Below are 21,694 nucleotides of genomic sequence, written 5' to 3' on the forward strand. Positions count from 1 at the left end.
TTTTGACATTCATATTTTCTAGAATCCAAGGGCATTATACATTTGCACATTAAAGGCCCAGTGCAGTCAAAAATGTGATTATCCTGTGTTTTATATATATTTCCACAGAGGTTTGAATAATACTGTGAAATTGTGAAAATGATCATGCCCTTTTAGTGTAAGAGCTGTTTGACTACCAGCACCTAAAATGTTCTACTGCTAGAGCTCCTGTTCCTCTTATTTCTTTTATCTTTATTGAACTAGGCAAGTCAGTTAAGAACAAATTCTTATTTACAATGACGGCCTACACTGGCCAAACCCGGACGACGCTGGGCCAATTGTGCGCCGCCCTATGGGACTCCCAATCACGGCCGGTTGTGATACAGCCTGGAATCGAACCAGGGGGTCTGTAGTTACGCCTCAAGCACTGAGATGCAGTGCCTTAGACCGCTGCGCCACATAGAAGTATTGTGGAGCTCCTGCACCTAAATATTAAACACTACCGGCAATTAAAATGAGTACCGGAACCTATTTCAGGCCAAGTCAAGCACTGGCAGTGAATTAGTTAAAATAGACCAATTACAGCTAGTTTCCCCCTCCCCACTCAGAGGTAGTAGCAACATTTTTGCTTGAGAAATTGTTCTTGCTAAGAAGCTCTTTTTGTTTCTTTTTGACCATTTTGATTGTTTTCAATCACAGTAAGGTAGTTAATGGTTATGCAGAAATGTGATATTGAGATAAAAATGGATACATTGGGCCTTTTAAATATAAATTAAGTATCTCTTTCATTGCATGCCCCCAGAGACCCTTTTCAACTACTGATGAGGTAACATCACCCAATATATGATTTCATTCCTGAATCAATAGGCCCAGTGTTTTCAACACATGTTCATAGTCTATGGCGGGGGTATTCAAATCTGAGACGGGGGGTCTGGAAAACCAGAGAGGAAGAGGTGAAGCTAGAGGATTTACTCCGCCCAAAGTCTATCCGCGAGATGAGCCTTTTTTTTTAATGGAGGTCTCTGCGTGTCGATTTACGTGAGGCTTATATGATCTAATATAAGTTTGGTAATGTTGAGGCTATTACAAATGTACTGATAAGTGGATGCACATGGCATTCCGGCAACTTTGAGAAAAATGCAAATAGTCTGAGTAGCCATGATTAGCTGTTCATGAGTCTTATGGCTTGGGGGTAGAAGCTGTTAAGAAGCCTTTTGGACCTAGACTTGGCACTCCGGTACCGCTTGCCGTGCGGTAGCAGAGAGAACAGTCTATGACTAGGGGGGCTGGAGTCTTTGACCATTTTTAGGGCCTTCCTCTGACACCGCCTGGTATAGAGGTCCTGGATGGCAGGAAGCTTGGCCCCAGTGATGTACTGGGCCATACGCATTACCCTCTGTAGTGCCTTGCGGTCGGAGGCCAAGCAATTTGCCATACCAGGCGGTGATGCAACCAGTCAGGATGCTCTCGATGGTGCAGCTGTAGAACTTTTTGAGGATCTGAGGACCAATGCTAAATCTTTTCAGTCTCCTGAGGGGGAATAGGCTTTGTCGTGCCCTCTTCACGACTGTCTTGGTGTGTTTGGACCATGATAGTTTGTTGGTGATGTGGACACCAAGGAACTTGAAGCTCTCAACCTATTCCACTACAGCCCCGTCGATGAGAATGGGGGCGTGCTCAGTCCTCTTTTTTTTCCTGTAGTCCACAATCATCTCCTTTGTCTTGATCATGTTGAGGGAGAGGTTGTTATCCTGGCACCACACGGCCGTGCCTGGCCATGCAGTCATGGGTGAACAGGGAGTACAGGAGGGCTCTGAGCACGCACCCCTGAGGGGCCCCCGTGTTGAGGATCAGCGTGGCAGATGTGTTGTTACCTACCCGTACCACCTGGGGGCGGCCCGTCAGGAAGTCCAGGATCCAGTTGCAGAGGGAGGTGTTTAGTCCCAGGGTCCTTAGCTTAGTGATGAGCTTTGAGGGCACTATGGTGTTGAATGCTGAGCTGTAGTCAATGAATAGCATTCTCACGTAGGTGTTCCTCTTGTCCAGGTGGGAAAGGGCAGTGTGGAGTGCAATAGAGATTGCATCATCTGTGGATCTGTTGGGGTGGTATGCAAATTGGAGTGGGTCTAGGGTTTCTGGGATAATGGTGTTGATGTGAGCCATGACCAGCCTTTCAAAGCACTTCATGGCTACATATGTGAGTGCTACGGGTCTGTAGTTATTTAGGCAGGGTACCTTAGTGTTCTTGGGCACAGGGACTATGGTGGTCTGCTTGAAACATGTTGGTATTACAGACTCAGTCAGGGACATGTTGAAAATGTCAGTGAAGACACTTGCCAGTTTGTCAGCGCATGCTCGGAGTACACGTGCTGGTAATCCGTCTGGCCCTGCGGCCTTGTGAATGTTGACCTGCTTAAAAGTCTTACTCACATCGGCTACGGAAAGCGTGATCACAGTCATCCGGAACAGCTGATGCTCTCATGCATGTTTCAGTGTTGCTTGCATCGAAGCGAGCATAGAAGTGATTTAGCTCGTCTGGTAGGCTTGTGTCACTTGGCAGCTCGCGGCTGTGCTTCCCTTTGTAGTCTGTAATAGTTGTCAAGCCCTGCCACATCCGACGAGCGTCAGAGCCGGTGTAGTACGATTCAATCTTAGTCCTGTATTGACTCTTTGCCTGTTTGATGGTTCGTTGGAGGGCATAGCGGGATTTCTTATAAGCATCCGGGTTAGAGTCCCACTCCTTGAAAGCAGCAGCTCTACCCTTTAGCTCAGTGCGGATGTTGCCTGTAATCCATGGCTTCTGGTTGGGGTATGTACGTACGGTCACTGTGGGGACGACGTCATCGATGCACTTATTGATGAAGCCAATGACTGATGTGGTGTACTCCTCAATGCTACCGGAAGAATCCCGGAACATATTCCAGTCTGTGCTAGCAAAACAGTCCTGTAGCTTAGCATCCGCGTCATCTGACCACTTCCTTATTAACCGAGTCACTGGTGCTTCCTGCTTTAGTTTTTGCTTATAAGCAGGAAGATAGTTATGGTCAGATTTGCCAAATGGAGGGCAAGGGAGAGCTTTGTACACATCTCTGTGTGTGGAGTAAAGGTGGTCTAGAGTTTTTTTATCCTCTGGTTGCACATTTAACACGCTGGTAGAAATTAGGTAGAATGGAGGCATCTGCCCTCTCATTGGCTAGAATGATCTCGCCTTCCATCGTTGAGGACATGCATTTCCATTGTTAGAGCATTCACTCGAATAGCTTGTCATTATAATAGATAATCGTTGGGAGAACTGCTGTTTTTTTTGTTCAACACGATTATTAAATTGCACCCACCTGGGGTCCCAGGTTGAAAACAGTCCCCAATTAGAGGGGACAAACAAAAATCCAGTGAAACTCGCGACGAGGTCCAGATTTGAATACCCCTGGTTTATGGTTTAGATTTTTTTAAATGAATATTACCAACAGATTAAACATTTTGGCAAAGGGATCAAATCAAATCAATTTGTATTTGTCACATGCGCCGAATACAACAGGTGTAGATCTTTGTGAAATGCCTCCTTACAAGCCCTTAACACTTATTTTTCTTAAAACTGCATTGTTGGTTAAGTAAACGATAAGTAAAAAATAAAAGCAGTAAAATAACAGTAGCGAGTCTATATACAGGAGGCACCAGTTAGTTGAGGTAAATTGAGGTAATATGTACATGTAGGTGTAGTTAAAAGTGACTGCATAGATAATAAACAGAGTAGCAGCAGCGTAAAAGAGGGGGTGGGGTGGGGCAATGCAAATAGTCTGAGTAGGCATTTGATTAGCTGTTCAGGAGTCTTATGGATTGGGGGTAGAAGCTGTTAAGAAGCCTTTTGGACCTAGACTTGGCGCTCCGGTACCGCTTGCCATGCGGTAGCAGAGAGAACAGTCTATGACTACGGCTTTCCTCTGACACCGCCTGGTATAGAGGTCCTGGATGGCAGGAAACTTGGCCATCATGTTGAGGGAGAGGTTTTCCTGGCACCACACGGCCAGGTCTCTGACCACCTCCCTATAGGCTGTCTCATCGTTGTCGGTGATCAGGCCTACCACTGTTGTGTCATTGGCAAACTGAATGATGGTGTTGGAGTTGTGCCTGGCCATGCAGTCATGGATGAACAGGGAGTACAGGAGGGGACTGTGCACGCACCACCGAGGGGCCCCCGTGTTGAGGATCAGCGTGGCAGAGGTGTTACCTACAGAATATGTTGAGGGTGTAATACAACATAATTAATCTACAATTTATGTTCTTAACCAACATGGGCCTCACAATGATATTGGTATTCACAGTACTTTATCAATTTTTAATGCAATCATTTAAGCTTCAAGGCAAAATGTGTAGAATTGCAGGATATTAGCTTTAAAGCGGCAACTAAACATCTCTGTCCCATGACAGAAAGTGTAGAATTGCAGGCAACTTGCTTGAAAACAGCAAAATTCTCTCCGATGCCAAGAGATGGGCCTTAAATGGTCCTTCCCAGGGCCCAAGACATAGTAGCATCTCGAGTTGTGTTCTGATTGAAGGGATCCCTGATGAATTTGCTATCACAAAAGGGGTGCCCAGCTTGAAAGTTTGAGAACCCCTGATCTATTCTACACAATCTCAACCACTTGAAACAGTCATTTCTACACTTTCATCAAAGCATCTAAATAAGTGTGCACAAATAACATACAAAGGCTGTATTCTTTTCCAATATATTTATTAGAACCAAGCATTGTTTCTCCATCATTAGGACCAGAGAGTTTAGCTGTCGGCAGCCTCCTGTTCCTGAGCTCTGAGGAAGCTGGCCTTCTTCTGGGCAACGCGGTCTTTCCTCTGGGCCAGAGAGAGCTTGGCACGGTTCCACCTGGTGAGCAAACAGGGAGGATTGATTTCAGAATTACATGTAACAATGCATTTTTACAGTGTCAGTGAACAGGGGGGGGCTTTCATGTCAACAAACTGCTTTAAAATGCTGACTACCATGTCAGGGGTAGGGTTGAGGACTTGGGGTTACTTCGATTTCAATTCAGTAAGTAAACAATGTGTCATGTTAAAGTAAAGGTAGATTGGAAACTGAATTTCTGTTTACTTCCAAATTGAAATAGAATTGACACCAACTGGGATCATAATCATCTAGGCAAGTTTACTATCAGGTTATAGATTCATAACATGAAAACCAACAATGCAGTAGCACTGCTTTCCCATATAAAATTGCCAAAACTGCTCATCAACTCACCTCTTCTTCTTGACTTCTTTCTTGGGTTTCTTTTCATGGACTGGGTTCTCACGAATCGCAGCGTGGGCCTTTTTGTACATCTCCTCAACCTGCAGGACAAGTGTGGCAAACAAATTAGTATAATGTGGGTACATAAAATAAATTTCCAGCAATCAAATACACACGTTCACGCAACTGTACAGGCGCCTACTGGATAGCCAAAAATCTACTTCCCCTCTTTACTACTGAACCACGCAAGCTTGATTCAAACTGATTCAGTATAGTTTCTACTCTACACATTAACACCCCCCCACTCCCTTTTTTTAAGACATGCAATTGATAGGAGTGAGTTGACATTTTGTATTTTCGGTTGAATCTCCTTTCTAGCACATGCATGACAAGCTGTGTGCTGCTCTCAGCCCCGTCTTGAAACGTTGATTACATCAACTTGGGCAAATGAAGGACCAACTACAATTTGCTCAGCCTCAAGTGTATCATCATCAAGCAGCACACAGCTCCTACACAGACGTACGCTGAAATCCAAATCGACCCCTAACCACTCCTGCAGATCAGAGAGCAGTGGATAGGTGGAAGCAATATGGTGACAGTTTAAGTAAACGCTGAATCCCAAACGAGGGCCTCACCCCTACCATCAAGCTCGGAGGGCCCTCTGTTGTCACGTGTCTGACAACTCTGAGGGCAACTTCCAAAGTGACGAGAGGATTAAATGAACCCATTTACTTCAGGACATTACATTTTACATTTAAGTTATTTATCAGACGCTCTTATCCAGAGCGACTTACAGGAGCAATTAGGGTCAAGTGCCTTGCTTAAGGGCACAGACAGATTTTTCACCTAGTTGGCTCGGGGATTAGAACCAGCGACCTTTCGGTTACTGGCACAACGCTCTTAACCACTAAGCTACCTGCCGCCCCGTCAGGACACACCTGACTTGAATGATGCAATTCATGTTCCACATTTAAATAATAAAACAAGCATTAGATTCAAATTAACAAATTCCTCCTGTCGTTTTACAAGATATAAACCTCTAACAGTAAACATTTTATTTTGGAGGAATTTCCTCGAAAAAGGACAAACATGCATGTGACATAATTAGGCACGCCTCCTTCTTTCGCGTGAAATTGCACAATCTCCAAACATATCGCAGTGCGTGTTGGCATAGCACTTTGCTCTGGAGCCAGCAGCCTTGCTGGCTTGGTTGAAGTCTAGCGGAGGCTCATGTTGGCCCGTACACACAATTTTCACTCCCTTCGCTTTGGGACACTTTTGCATATGGCAGAGGTCCCCATAAATGCGCAAATGGAAGGCTGAGTGGAAGGGACTGGTTTGGGATTCAGCATAACATTCCCTTCAGAATGTATTGGTGTGAGAAGCTAATATGATCCCCCCAGTACGCTTACAAACATGATGCATAAAAATTTAACAGAACAGTAGTAGCTATCAATACCAGCTCAGGTTCAGTGAAAACCGGGTGCAGATAATTAAGATGTGTAACCATCCAGCAGTGGTGTAAGGCAGTGTTTCACAACTCCAATCCTCAAGTACCGCCAACAGCACACATTTTTGTTGCAGCCCCAGACAAGCACACCTGATTCAACTTGTCAACTATTCTTCAAGCCCTCAGTTAAATCAGGAGAGTTTGTCCGGTTGCTAAAACAAAAATGTGTGCTGTCGGGGGTACTGGAGTTCAGAAACACTGGTGTAAGGGAACTAAGAGTGTCAGGTATTGGCAGGAATCGCCCCATACAACATCACAGTGGGTTCAGGGTGAACTTTGAACTTGCCTTGTCGGGGGCAACACCATTCTTGATGAAGCGGGAGAACTGCTTCTTGTATGCATCCTCATCCTCCTCCATCAGGTAGCTCATGTACTCCGACACGTTGACGCCCATGATGTGCTTGCGGTGGACCTCTGGATTAAACTCTTTGCTCTCAGCGTCATACCCAGGGAAGCGCTTGGTGCTGAGGGGGAAGAGGGGATAAACGACACTGTCAGACTGAAAGAGGCTACTGAACAACCAGGCTCATTCAAAAGCGCTTATTGACTTTTCCTGAAGATTATAGGCACTAAGGCCCAATAGTTCCACTAAGGCCATTTAAAATGATTTCTTGCAGAATACCAAGGATATAACCATAGACTTCGGCATCATTGCATCTTTCCCATTATGGCGTCAGAGCATGGGCAGCGTCATTGAGGCCATCTCCATTTTGAAGTAGTCAATTTTCCTTTTACTACTTCTATGAGTTGGCAAACAAACTGAAAGGGTGCACACTGCCACCTAGAATACGTTGTTTGAACAGGTATAAAGCCATGGTTGGCAATTTACTGCTACCTGCAGTTATAGAATGTTTCCTCACGAGTATAATTCATTGGCTGATCCCTCCTGGTTATGGAATTACGTGATCCTTCCTTAACCCATAGGAAGTCCCACCCAGTTGACTACTACAAAAGCCCTCAATGGCGCTACCCATGCTAATACAGGCTTTTGGGCACTAGAGTGATCTCTATGGATATAACACATTTTGATGGTAAACGAATGAATCATATTGCTCTCAGCAACGTCTTGAAACAGGACATGTTACATCAACCTGGGCAAATGAAGGACAAACTACAATTTGCTCAGCCTCGAGTGTGTCAAACAAAATATAGATCTTGACAACTTCAGAAATACAAGCCTGGTCGCAGATCTGTTTGTGATGTATAGAAAATGGCACAAACCAATCTGGACCTAGGGCCATATGCATCAAGTGCCTCAAGAGTAAGAACACTGATCTAGGATCAGTTTAGCCTTTTACATCACAATGAATACGATTGTGGACGGGGGGAGCTGATCCTACAATCGGCACTGACTCCCGAGACACACGGCCCCTGGCTACAGAAGTGTGTTCCCAACGCACAGAAAAGCGTAATTACCTGTGAGGGATGGACAGGCCTCCATCCACAGCCCCCTTCAGGGCTCCGAACACCTTGTTGCCAGTGCTGGTTCTAGCGAGCCCTGCGTCTAGGTAGCAGGTGAATGCACCTGGCTGACCGTCGATACTCTCCACGTTGAACTCATCTCCGGTCACCTCCACCTGACCCTCGTACACCTTGTCCATGCCAAACTTGTTCAGCAGCTGGAGGGGAAAGACAATAAAGGGATTAGAGAAATCTGTTGTAGTGTTAAGCCAAGCTGACTACATTGGTAGAGTTCTCGCTCAGGAAGAAAGAAACACAGGACGTGGCTAAAGCAGCGAGGCACTCACCCATGCTGCTGCCATGAATCCATTTCAATCAAATCTGCTGCACTGACAGACCACATCAAAGTAAATACAAAGGCTGATTCTGAAGCAACACATTAAACAAGCTAAACAAGTGGAGCAAACTAAACTGACAGACAGCCTTTTGGCTGACCAATTGCCAATTCTTCACAATGAGCAAAGCAGGGTCACGTTCAATAGGATTGTTTGACAATTCAGATATAGAACAGACATGCTTCTTTCTCTCATGTTGAACAGGATGTCATGGCATCGCTATAATACACAACAATTTTGTGCAATCGAGAACATGACCCAGAGTTCTGTCAATAGCTTAGCAATTTGAGCACCAACTATCCATATAGCATCCATCATATTTCAAGGCATTGAAGACTAAATAAGGCTTGAGGAAAGGAAATGGTATTTAAAAAGTCTTTGAGAAAATCCAGCATTTCTCTAACAGGGCAGAAACATAGAATAGCCATGAACTACTAAGACCCAGTCCTGAAAACTGACTAAAACTAAAGTAGTAGCCATCAGGTAAGAGTGGGGGGTGTATGAGAACTGATCTTACCCTGCGGGCTAGCAGCAGACCAGTGCAGTAGGCTGCTGCGTAGTTCGTCAGACCCACGGCGATGCCGTACTTGGGCAGCTCGTGGGAGTAGGCGGCGCACACGATCATGTCCCCCTCGATCTTGGCATAGGCAATCTAGAGCAAATACACAAGCATGCAACACATGATAAAATATGACAATATAGGCTACAACATTCAAGGCATAATCGTGTGGCCCTGATCTTTGGTAATCAGTCAATCCCTCATGGAATGGGACATTTCCCATTCCCTCCTTGATCATTGTTACCACATGGGACATGTGAGAATGATAGGGAAAATATAGCTGAAGGTGAGAATGCAGTTCCAACTGGACTAGAGCATGGTGCTCAGGTGGCAACAGAGTTGTGGGTTTGACTAACATGAGCCACATGTGTAACTGCCAATCGTGTGCTACTGATGAATAAGTGTTACTGTCAATCATAAAATGCTTTGGCTAAAACCTTCTGCTAAATGATTAGCTATGTATCTGGGATTGGAGAATGAGTATGTGGCCATAAGTTCTGTGTCCATTGTGGTAATTCCAGCTGCATTTTCTCATGTGAAACACATCTTACCTGGCAGACAATATCCCGGTTGGAGAAGCGGACGATCATCCTGTACTTGGGTGTGTTGTACTTGTTCTTATCTTGGATGACCAGGCGCTTACGGGCGAAGTAGTCGGTCTTTCCCTCTAAGCACAACAAGGATACCCAAGTCAGTCAGGTGGAGGTGCATCAGTGGAATGAATAGCGTCTTTAGTGTGAAATGAAAGATCCAGACAGTCATGGCATTTTCAAGTTTAGACTTTCTACTTGATTCTTAAGTCCTAAAACAAATCTTAGACATTTTACCTCTCCTCCTCCTGAATTTGACCTGGTACCTCTTGAAGTAGGCCTTATTCTTCACCACTTTCACGAAACCCTATGAGAGAAGACAGTAATGTAGTTTGCATGTGTCAGTAACTACAACTATCCAGCTACCTGTCAACACACAAAACGTATCCCTAACATTACACATGCTGCAATTAAACGTGTATTTTATGAGGCTAAAGCCATCAGACATTCTGTTGCACTGAGTATTGGGCCTGTCATCGCTGATAGTGTTAGAAACAGCTAGCTAGCCTGTTAGCCAGCCTTACCTTTGCTACTTTTAGTGTTTGGCAACACTGCAAACATGTTTATTAGCGATTCACATCACGGGACATGATAGACAATATCCACACATCAAGCAAAGTAACACATAGCTAGGAAGATCTCTACAGCGCTACAGGAAACATTAATTCATGAAGGCGGCCATTAGGCCACGTTTGATAGACCCCGGTGAACAGTAGCCGAGTAGCCGGACAGAATCCATCTTCATCCAAGGATTTTCATAAACATCAAAAACATGTGATTGCAGACAACACACATCTGATGTCTTATATATGTATGTAGGAATGTATTTTGGCGTTTTACTAACCATGTTGCAGCCTTTTCTGTCTCCTTAGCCAGGAGCCTGGAGTCAAAGACTGGGGATTTCACTCCGCTGCACTAGAAAAAGGAAGTTTGCATTGCGCATGTTCCGTAAATAGTGCGACGCAGGATGTAGCAGAAGAGTAGGGAAAATACTGCACTGCCATCTACTGTACATAATGAACAACGACAATACCAGCTGATAAGACGGCTCAAACAAGAGTACATGATCAAAAATGTGTATGACCGTGTGATTTTTCTTTGTGGGGTTGTAATAAACCATCATACAACACAAATGACATCACTCTGTGACTGTACCATGCTGTATGTGCATGCCTTCAGAAAGTATTCACACCCCTTGACCTTTTCGGCATTTTGTTGTGTTAAAAAGTTGGATTAAAATTGATTTAATTGTATTTTTTTGCCAACGATCTACACAAAATACTCTGTAATGTTAGTGGAAGAAAAGTTCTAACATTTGTAAAAGATTAATTAAAAAATATATCTTGATTAGATAAGTATTCAACCCCCTGAGTCAATACATGTTAGAATAACCTTTGGCAACGATTACAGCTATGAGTCTTTCTGGGTAAATCTCTAAGAGCTTTCCACACCTGGATTGTGCAGAATTTGCCCGTTATTCTTTAAATAATTATTCAATCTCTATCAAATTGGTTGTTGATCATTGTTAGGCAAACACTTTCAGGTTTTGCCATAGACTTTCAAACAGATTCAAGTAAAAACTCTGCCACTCAGGAACATTATGTCTCATTAGTAAGTAACTCCAGTGTAGATTTGGCCTTGTGTTTTAGGTTATTGTCCTGCTGAAAGGTGAATTCATCTTCCAGTGTGGTGGAAAGCAGACTGAACAAGGTTTTCCTCTAGGATTTTGCCTGTGCTCAGCTCCATTCAATTTATTTTTTATTCTGAAAAACTCCCCAGTCCTTAACGATTACAAGCATATCCATGACATGATGTAGCCACCACTATGCTTGTAAATATGAAGAGTGCTACTCAGTAATGTGTTGTATTGGATTTGCCCCAAGCATAACACTTTCTATTCAGGACAAAAAGTGAATTGCTTTGCCACGTTTTTTGCAGTATTACTTTAGTGCCTTGTTGCAAACAGGATGCAAATATTCTGTATAGGCTTCCTTCTTTTCACTCTGTCAATTAGGTTGGTATTGTGGAGTAACTACAATGTTGTTGATCCATCCTCAGTTTCCTCCTATCACAGCCATTAAACTCTGTAACTGTTTTCATGGTGAAATCCCTGAGCGGTTTCCTTCCTCTCCAGCCACTGAGTTAGGAAGGATGCCTATATCTTTGTAGTGCCTGGGGGTATTGATACACCGTCCAAAGTGCAATTAATAACTTCACCATGCTCAAAGGGATATTCAATTTACATGTGCACCCATCTACCAATAGGTGCCCTTCTTTGCGAGGCATCGGAAAACCTCCCTGGTCTTTGTGGTTGAATCTGTGTTTGAAATTCACTGCTTGACTGAGGGGCCTTCCAGATAATTGTATGTGTGGGGTACAGAGAGGAGGTAGTCATTCAAAAATCATGTTAAACACTATTATTGCACACATAGTGAGTCCATGCAACTTATTATGTGACTTGTTAAGCAAATCTTTACTCCTGAACTTATTTAGGCTTACCATAACAAAGGGGTTGAATACTTATTAAATCAAGCTTTTCATTTTTAATCCATTTTAAATTCAGGCTATAACACAACATATTGTGGAAAAAGTCAAGGGGGTGTGAATACTTTCTGATGGCACAATTTACTGAATAAAAATGAACATTTTGTTTTCCTTATTGTAAGGTATCTACATTTTGCTAAAGGAAAATGTTAATAATAAAAACAACAGACACACCCAAAGGGTGTTGTACAGAACATACAAGCGTCATCATAAGGGAGGTTTTTTTCTGTTATTAATGTGTGGTATGTACTGTATGTATTTTCAGTCCATAATAGACAGACGTATGGCGTAGCCAAGAGTCTTACAGTGAGGGAAAAAAGTATTTGATCCCCTGCTGATTTTGTACGTTTGCCCACTGACAAAGACATGATCAGTCTATAATTTTAATGGTAGGTTTATTTGAACAGTAGGAGTTAGAATAACAACAACAAAAATCCAGAAAAACGCATGTCAAAAATTTTATAAATTGATTTGCATTTTAATGAGGGAAATAAGTATTTGACCCCCTCTCAATCAGAAAGATTTCTGGCTCCCAGGTGTATTTTATGCAGGTAACGAGCTGAGATTAGGAGCACACTCTTAAAGGGAGTGCTCCTAATCTCAGCTTGTTACCTGTATTAAAGACACCGGTCCACAGAAGCAATCAATCAATCAGATTCCAAACTCTCCACCATGGACAAGACCAAAGAGCTCTCCAAGGATGTCAGGGACATGATTGTAGATCTACACAAGGCTGGAATGGGCTACAAGACCATCGCCAAGCAGCTTGGTGAGAAGGTGACAACAGTTGGTGCGATTATTCACAAATGGAAGAAACACAAAATAACTGTCAATCTCCCTCGGCCTTGGGCTCCATGCAAGATCTCACCTCGTGGAGTTGCAATGATCATGAGAACGGTGAGGAATCAGCCCAGAATTACACGGGAGGATCTTGTCAATGATCTCAAGGCAGCTGGGACCATAGTCACCAAGAAAACAATTGGTAACACACTACGCCGTGAAGGACTGAAATCCTGCAGCGCCCGCAAGGTCCCCCTGCTCAAGAAAGCACATATACATGCCCGTCTGAAGTTTGCCAATGAACATCTGAATGATTCAGAGGAGAACTGGGTGAAAGTGTTGTGGTCAGATGAGACCAAAATGGAGCTCTTTGGCATCAACTCAACTCGCCGTGTTTGGAGGAGGAGGAATGCTGCCTATGACCCCAAGAACACCATCCCCACCGTCAAGCATGGAGGTGGAAACATTATGCTTTGGGGGTGTTTTTCTGCTAAGGGGACAGGACAACTTCACCGCATCAAAGGGACGATGGACGGGGCCATATACCGTCAAATCTTGGGGGAGAACCTCCTTCCCTCAGCCAGGGCATTGAAAATGGGTTGTGGATGGGTATTCCAGCATGACAATGACCCAAAACACACGGCCAAGGCAACAAAGGAGTGGCTCAAGAAGAAGCACATTAAGGTCCTGGAGTGGCCTAGCCAGTCTCCAGACCTTAATCCCATAGAAAATCTGTGGAGGGAGCTGAAGGTTTGATTTGCCAAACGTCAGCCTCAAAACCTTAATGACTTGGAGAAGATCTGCAAAGAGGAGTGGGACAAAATCCCTCCTGAGTTGTGTGCAAACCTGGTGGCCAACTACAAGAAACATCTGACCTCTGTGATTGCCAAGAAGGGTTTTGCCACCAAGTACTAAGTAATGTTTTGCAGAGGGGTCAAATACTTATTTCCCTCAATAAAATGCAAATCAATTTATAACATTTTTTGACATGCATTTTTCTGGATTTTGTTGTTGTTATTCTGTCTCTCACTGTTCAAATAAACCTATAAAAAATTATAGACTGATCATGTCTTTGTCAGTGGGCAAACGTACAAAATCAGCAGGGGATCAAATACCTTTTTCCTTCACTGTACGTCAGCCATTTTTTTTAGGACAGACAAGGGTGTGGCTAACATAAGAAATATGATATTTACGTAAGCACTTCCATGTAAAACCAGAAAAGTTTGTTTGATGACCTTTTGTTCATATGTGGATCAAGATAGTCGGCTCTGCCATTCACCTCATTCTCACCTGTCTCAGAAAAGGCTTAAGTGCTTTTTTAGTCTGAGCTGGACAGCTGATAGTGAACCTTTATTTTGACATTTTTTGATTGACATTGTCTCTCTGTCACCCACTCTGAGTGTGGCATGTTTTCTGTGATCTAGTCCGTGCAGCAAAATTCCAAAACTTCCTGTGGAATTGATAGTATTGTCAGAGACAGTGAGCCTCAGGTGAGTTTGTGCTGTAGTGATTGGCTTCCAGTTCTTTGCAGTTACTCTTGACTTTAGTAGACTCCAGCTAATAGGAGCATACTGTTTTACAGAGCAAAATTAAACAATAGAAGGTTTATGAATATGAAAACTGGTTAATATTATATGATAAGAAAATTGTTTAGATAATTTTTTATGAGATAAAAACTGATACAGAATTATCCAATGGGTCTACTATATTCTCTGATAGTGTATTACGTTGTGTGCTGATAAGAAATAGTTGACATGAACTTGCATTATTTAAAAAAAAACTATAGGCCTAGCTAATGGAGTTTATAAAGAGGCCAGAGTTAAATGTGTCTGTAGCTAAGTGCAGGGCAATAAAATAATCACCAGATGACAGTAGTGTACTATTTTTCAGTTGTTAGGTTTTTCAGGTCGATCGACGTGACGCATGCTCTGTACAGTGGATGTAAACATTGGAGCTGCCCTTTTGTTGGCGCGAGCAGGCTGTAGATTTGTGTAGGCTACACAAATTCGGCTTGATGGGTTGGACTGTGGAGCTGTTGCCTGGTGGTGGAATCAGCTAGCTAGCAAACTGAAACTCCGCATAAAAAAAATTCTGAAACCGGGCTGTTGAACTCCATGTAGTTCAATTGCGCAAGACTGTGCAGTTGTACTTTGGTCCATGGAAAGTTAATATTTATCTCTGAGAATTGAAAAGGCTTCAGACAAGGTAAGCGCGGCTCAGACTTTTTTATTTTTTGAGAGCAAGGAGCTGTTTTAGCTAGCAAACGTTAATAGTTGTGTAGCTACTTTTCCTCTCCACCGGGTAGGTTTCATGTTAGCTAGCTAGCTAGCTAGCTATCTTCAGTGTTTGGAAATAGTCTGGAGCTAATCATGCGTCTGCTACTGTAGGTTGCTTGAGACGGCACTGTATTTCAGTTCAGATTTTTATGTCACTAAATAACTTTAGCTAGCTAGTTAGCTAACTTGCTGCCTGGCTAATCATGTAAACGGCATTAGCTAACTGGTTAGCTACCTAGCTAAGCTAACTAACTAGCAACTTCCCTAGCTAATAAGCTGTTTGTTCATCGAGGATATGCACAAGTGTTTGCTATGAATTAATAATTCATCGCTAACTAGCTAAACTGCATGCAAACTATTTCCTGAAGCCAGCCAAGGAACTTCAGAAAGTAATTATGTGGACAGCTAACAAAACTCTCACCTCATCAGATACTTCACAAGCAACCTCTGTTAAACACATTTCAGTTGCTGTAGCTAGTTACATTTTACTGTCATACTAGATAGTCACACAATGGTTGAAAGAAAAGTTTTTAGCTTATCGTTTTACAGTTACTTTCAAGACAGCTGATATAGTTTAAGTTAAATCTGTTTCTAGCCACCACCAGTCAGTTTCCAGGTGAGTTCTTCAAATGAAGTGTCTAGCTGACTAGCCAGCAGATTTAACCCGCTTACTTACAGCTGCACTAGGGTCGGACTAGCCCAATATTGGACGAAAGGAGCCTAATGTTACTCCTTAGTCCAAGGACCTTACAAGTTCTGTTTAAAGGGCTCATTGGCTCTTGAAGCCAAAATAGGCAAATAATCCATCTAAACGTGAATTGATTCTCAATTGCAGTACTTTTCTAGAAACATAAATCCCTCTACTTTCATATCACATCTAAATAATTTCACAAATGCAAAATATACACTTGCGGGAAAACACTGTTCTAAAATGTGCACCGCAAATGCAAACGGTTTCATGGACAGAGATGAAAATATCCATTAGAAGTTTAGAAAGAGGGGAGATCTAAAGATGCAACAACTATCATGGGTTGCTAATATGACTAGGATAATGGCTTTGGCTGCTAGACAATGAAAAAAAGTTGAAAGAAAACCAATAGAAGAACGCATATGAGGAAGTCTATAAAATAATTGCCTCTATGTTTCTATGATGGGATTTTGGCTATAGGCTACTTTGAAGCAAGGTAAGACATGCCTCATAATATGAAGTAAAAAGTCCAGGTTTCAAACAATCAAGGAATCGGAAAAATAGTGATGCTAATGATAGGCCTAACCGTCTTCTGGTAGATGGAATGGCCTTCCCAAAAACCTTCTCAATTACATTTTAAAGCTGCAATATGTAACTTTTTGGTGACCTGACCAAATTCACATAGAAATGTGAGTTACAGATCTGTCATTCTCACTGAAAGCAAGTCTAAGAAGTGGTAGATCTGTTCTATGTGCACTATTTCTATACTTCCCGTTCTTAAATTTAATTTATTCGTCTTTTACTTTCGGTTTTTGTACATCAGCTAAAACTACATTTTTTTTATGGAACATATATTTTCACAGTGGTTTAGGTGGTACAATGAGTCTGTACACTATACTTAATTGTTTTGTCACATAAACTGAAATTAGGCAAACTTATAATTTTAGTAACCAGGAAATGGCGGAGAGTTTTCTGCATAGTGCACCCTTTTAACTAGCTACAAAGTAGCCTATGTGTACCTGGTAGAATGAAATCATGATTATTTGCATCAATCCAGTGGCGATTTGGTTTGTAAACTCCATCTCATGTGCTACAGAAACACCGCTAACCAAACAACAGTGCTATGTGCCAGGGCACTTGAATTAAAGGGTAACTACACAAAAAACAACATTTCTTAGATTTTTCCCTGACCTCAAAAGTGGTCTCCTGATGTGGTTTAAGTGTTGTTATGGACAAAGAACATCCAATGTTGTTCTTTTTCTATTACAGTGTGACTTTGAGAGCAAAAACATGAGGAAAAAAAGGGGAAATCTGAAACCTGTGAAGTTCTGACTGAGTTGATAGCTTCATTTATCTGTTTCAATAGTATGCCTACTTGCACAGTACAGCTTGCGTAACAGTATTGCGTCCATCCCAACCTGGGCTCAATCCAGGGACCCTCTGAACACATCAACAACTGCCTCCCATGAAGCATCGTTACCTATCGCTCCACAAAAGCCGCAGTCCTTGCAGAGCAAGGGAAACAACTACTTCAAGGTCTCAGAGCGAGTGACGTCATCGATTGAAATGCTACTAGCGCATACTGCTAACTAGTACACCGCTAACTAGTTAGCCATTTCACACCGGTAAACTTGGATTGGCCTGATTGTGTGTAAGACCAATATGGGATTTATAATTTTAGGTCATTCAGAGTGTATGTCACTGTTTCTCATAGAATTGTTCACACAAGGCACCTTTCCTTTGCCGGGCAGGACATCTTAGTATTTATTTTTTGCAAAATAAAGTATCAAAAAGTATACCCACTTCACCAGGCACAACTACACCATTGAATTGAGGTACGGTTTCCGATCCATATCTCGTGCCTGCTCCACTGTGTCTTAATAAACAAAGGAATGCTGTCCGACCCTAGTGCAGCTGTAAGCAAGCAGGTCAGATCTGCTAGCTATTGGCTGACAAACTCCTGTCATTGGCTGAGAGGGAGAACAGTAGCTAACTGTTGCCTCCTCTACTGTACAGCCATCCAGTTCTTTGTGTACAGTGAGAAATAACAGTCAATGTAGGTTGGGCCAGCCGAGGGCATAGATTTTCCGTTCTCCTCTTAGTGTGTTTACTTTTCATTGAAAGTAAGCACACCAATAACTTTTCATCATAGGATGAAATCCCTGCTGAAATGTTTCTATAAACTCCACCGTTTCCATCTGATCCTTGGAAGTAATCATCCTGTAGCTGCACTCTCACTGTGCAGGAACCCTCCTCAACCCTAGCCTAGCTTAATGGCTACGCCCCAAATAGCACCTTATTCCCTATATTATGGTGCACTACTTTTGACCAGAGCCTTATGTCAAAAGTAGTGTACTATAGGGAATAGGGTGCCATTTGGAACGCAGAAGTGCTGAAGATCCGCTTTCATCTTGATCCACTTAACTGCTGGTCCAGGCATGCAGTCATCTGTTGCTATGCTGGGTGTTAGCTAGTAATGCTGTAGCTAGCTAACACTCACATTTCTCTTTCTCTTCCTGCACTAAAAATGGCTCCCTATTATCTTACACCTTGCCTAGTTGATAACACTAGGAAACTACTGCCTTAGCACTGGACTCATAGGCACACCTGTTTTAGACATTTGTGCTTTGTAATAGAGTCACATACCGGTCTGCTCTGCCGTCTCACAGTCCTGGCCAGACATTCCTGCCATGTAACCTCTTGGTGTTTTGTTGGCTAGGAGGAGTAGTGTGGGAGTGTGACTTCAGATTTGAATCACACCACTGAGAGAGACAGGGCTTGTGGAGGACTGGCTTGTCTGTACTTGCCTCTGTCAAACACTTTGCTCGTTGTTTTATGACAGAGTGCTCCCCCCTTCATAATTGTCTAACCATGAACCATATAGAGTAGACTACAGGTATGGCAGGCTCCACTTGAATCCTAAGGAGTGATTTTAGCTTTCATTTGCTTAAGAACATCATAGTGTGTGGATATTTGTTGTCATAAAACCAGTTGAGTCACCACAATTGATAATGTATTCTTGAAGGTTGTAAGGAGGTGCCCCGTTCCACGGTGTCAACATGGGAATACTGTTGTAGGCCACATGTAAATTGTCTAGCCTAGGTTTTCCATTTGAGTTCCAGCTAACCGTATAACTCTTATTGCATTGTACATTGAGGAAAGACCCTCAAGGAGTCCATTGAAAATGCTGAATGTACACTGCACCAATCTGAGATTCCTTCTGTGTGTGAACTGAAAAGCCTTTATTCTCATGCCTGATAGACAGTGTGCCCTTTCTGGCAGCCCTCCTTTCCCATACCCTCTCAGACAGCAGCAAATGGAATGTTTGTTCTTGTTCTCTGAAGGTGGCCCTCATTAACATTCTGTTTTCTAATCGCTGTGCCATGCTGCGATTGAAATTAGGAAAATAGTCTAATTGATAGCTGGATTTGGCATATCCTAGTTGAGTTAGTAGTGCTACATTTCCAGAGGTTTGTCTATTCAGCTGCACTGCACTGAGATACATTGCTCTAGACTGCTGTTGGCCTTGGTGAGTTTCAGTTCGCTGATCTCACCGGCGATGTTGTTTTGCTAAGCAGCCCTTTATTCAGACTTCAGAATCTTGCCTTGCTGTGCCTTTCATTAGCCATGCAGAATGGTTCTCTCTCTCTACATCCCAAATGGCACCCTATTGCCTATACAGTGCAATACTTTTGACCTGAGCCCTATGGGCCCTGGTCAAAAGTAGTGCACTATATAGGCAATAGGGGGGCATTTGGGATGCAGTCCCATTCATTCACCCCTCTGTTCCTTGGTTTAACAAAAGAGGGAATGATCAGACTGCACCCAACCAGGATTTATGTAGGGGGACCCAGACTGGGCATAGGCCTAGCTGCTGAGAAGAATGTAGTAGCAACCCTTTCATCAGGTTTTTAACCACATAGGCCTAGGCTTAAAGCGTCAGCATGCTTCAGTTCGGCTGGCGCCAAGCCAAACCAAATGAGTGCGCTCACATACTCCCTTAAAAGACCTTCGCTTTAAAAACGATAGAAAAGCGGCAATAGTACTGTTAGTCCATTTTGAGATGCCATAGCCAGTATACACTTCCTCAAAATATTCAGAATTAATCTAAGATAACTCATGAAATCAATCATTAATTTTGACGTTTTTGCCGAAGAGATCTTAGTCGCGCAATTTTACATCTAACTAAGAAGTTTGGTGCCGTATTTTTCAATAAAAAAATTTGCATGACCACGAGTCGTCTCTCATTGAATGATAACAAAGACTTTATTGAAGAAGAAGAATAATAATAATAATAATAATATTCCATTTAGCAGACGCTTTTATCCAAAGCGACTTACAGTCATGTGTGCATACATTTTTATGTATGGGTGGTCCCAGGGATCGAACCCACTACCCTGGCGTTACAAGTGCCATGCTCTACCAATTGAGCTACAGAGGACCCACAGAATCCCTACTGTTGACCAATCACCGATGAAGGGGCGTAGACTTCGGCTCCGAACTTCGGCGTGCCTCCAGAAAAATATTTGTGTGCCCAAACAACCGAAAAAACCCTCACCGAAGTCCAAAATGAACAAAAACGTCACAATTTATGCACAAACTCTACCAAACTGCTTCGGCTGGGAAGCATGCGGGTGCCTTTACTCCTGGAGTACGTCCTGTGCATGAGTGAGTTGCCTGTCCGAGCCACATCCAGCCAGTGGGCTAGCTGCTAGAAGAATAGGCCATCTCCTCCTTTTCTGACAGGTCTATAGATTTAGACAGTCAATCTTACATCATCTCAGTGGACCATATGGTCCTAGTATTAAGGCACTGTATGTGAGAACATGTTCTGTTTTTGTTCCCCTCCCCTGTTATGTCCCAGTGCACAGACACACCTCCACACCAGTCAGAATGTTTTTGATTTAGGTGCTCAGCAGAGAGAGACATAAGGGTGAGGCTCTCACTGTACCCTACTACAATATGTGTATGTTCACTCAGCACAAATGATCTGAAGCATTAAACCCTGGAACAGGCTGCTCTCTCTCTCATCTTCCTTCTTTTCAGTGTTAATCTTCAGAGTAATCTTTTCTCCTACCGGTTAGTTCTGCCTGGCATAACACATTGGGGATGTGCTGAGGGAGCCTATCTCACACCCTTGCATCCTCCTCTTGGCTCCCAGAGGGAGGCTGGCTCCCAAATGGCATTCTATTCCCTACATAGTGCACTCTTTTGACCATGGCCCATAGGGCTCTGTAGTGCGCTGACTCTATAGGGAATAGGGTGTCATTTCGGACAGAGAGTGTTAGAAGAGCCTGGCTTGGTTCAAATAAAATGTTATTTGTCACATGCTTCGTAAAAAACAGGTGTAGACTAACAGTGAAATGCTTATATTTTTATTGTAACCCTGGACAAGCACACCTGATTCAACTTGTCAACTAATCATGCCCTCACTGAGTTGAATGAGGTGTGTTTGTCAAGGGCTACAACAAAACTGTGTACTGTTGGGGGTACTCAAGAACCATGGTTGGGAAACAGACTTGGTGCATCGGTACCGCTGGCCGTGCGGTAGCAGAGAGAACAGTCTATGACTTTGGTGGCTGGAGTCTTTGATAATTTTTAGAGCTTCCTCTGACACCGCCTGGCATCGAGGTCCTGGATGGCAGGGAGCTCGGCCCCAGTGATGTACTGGGCCGTACGCACTACCCTCTGTAGCGCCTTTCGATCGGATGGCAAGCAGTTGCCACATCAAGCAGT

At 43.1% G+C, this 21,694-nt stretch overlaps 2 protein-coding genes and 1 non-coding gene across 6 annotated transcripts in view; 1 reads left to right on the forward strand and 2 right to left on the reverse strand.

Annotated features, from left to right (window-relative positions):
* Positions 1-4,691: 4,691 nt before the first annotated feature.
* Positions 4,692-10,620, reverse strand: LOC121540511 (60S ribosomal protein L5). The gene is made up of 8 exons (XM_041849443.2): positions 10,515-10,620; positions 9,908-9,977; positions 9,632-9,747; positions 9,039-9,173; positions 8,142-8,344; positions 7,012-7,189; positions 5,228-5,316; positions 4,692-4,855 (listed from the first exon to the last, which is right to left on the reverse strand). The coding sequence occupies exons 1-8, from the start codon at positions 10,515-10,517 to the stop codon at positions 4,753-4,755; spliced, it is 897 nt and encodes a 298-aa protein (XP_041705377.1). The 5' UTR covers positions 10,518-10,620; the 3' UTR covers positions 4,692-4,752.
* On the reverse strand, positions 5,615-5,712 carry LOC121540995. Its single transcript, XR_005995640.1, has one exon. It is a non-coding gene; the product is annotated as a small nucleolar RNA SNORD21 (small nucleolar RNA).
* Positions 10,621-14,952: 4,332 nt separating the features above from the next.
* Positions 14,953-21,694, forward strand: part of LOC121540512 (ecotropic viral integration site 5 protein homolog) — a 104,803-nt gene continuing 98,061 nt past the window's right edge. For 3 of the 4 annotated variants that reach the window (XM_045207698.1, XM_045207700.1, XM_045207702.1), the window contains exon 1: positions 14,954-15,199. The gene's annotated coding sequence lies outside the window, so the exon portion shown is untranslated. Of the gene's footprint in view, positions 15,200-21,694 lie in introns of all 4 variants that reach the window. The other variant, XM_045207703.1, reaches the window with a different exon arrangement.

Source organism: Coregonus clupeaformis, chromosome 26, assembly GCF_020615455.1.
Source record: "Coregonus clupeaformis isolate EN_2021a chromosome 26, ASM2061545v1, whole genome shotgun sequence".
In the NCBI taxonomy this organism is placed as follows: domain Eukaryota; kingdom Metazoa; phylum Chordata; class Actinopteri; order Salmoniformes; family Salmonidae; genus Coregonus; species Coregonus clupeaformis.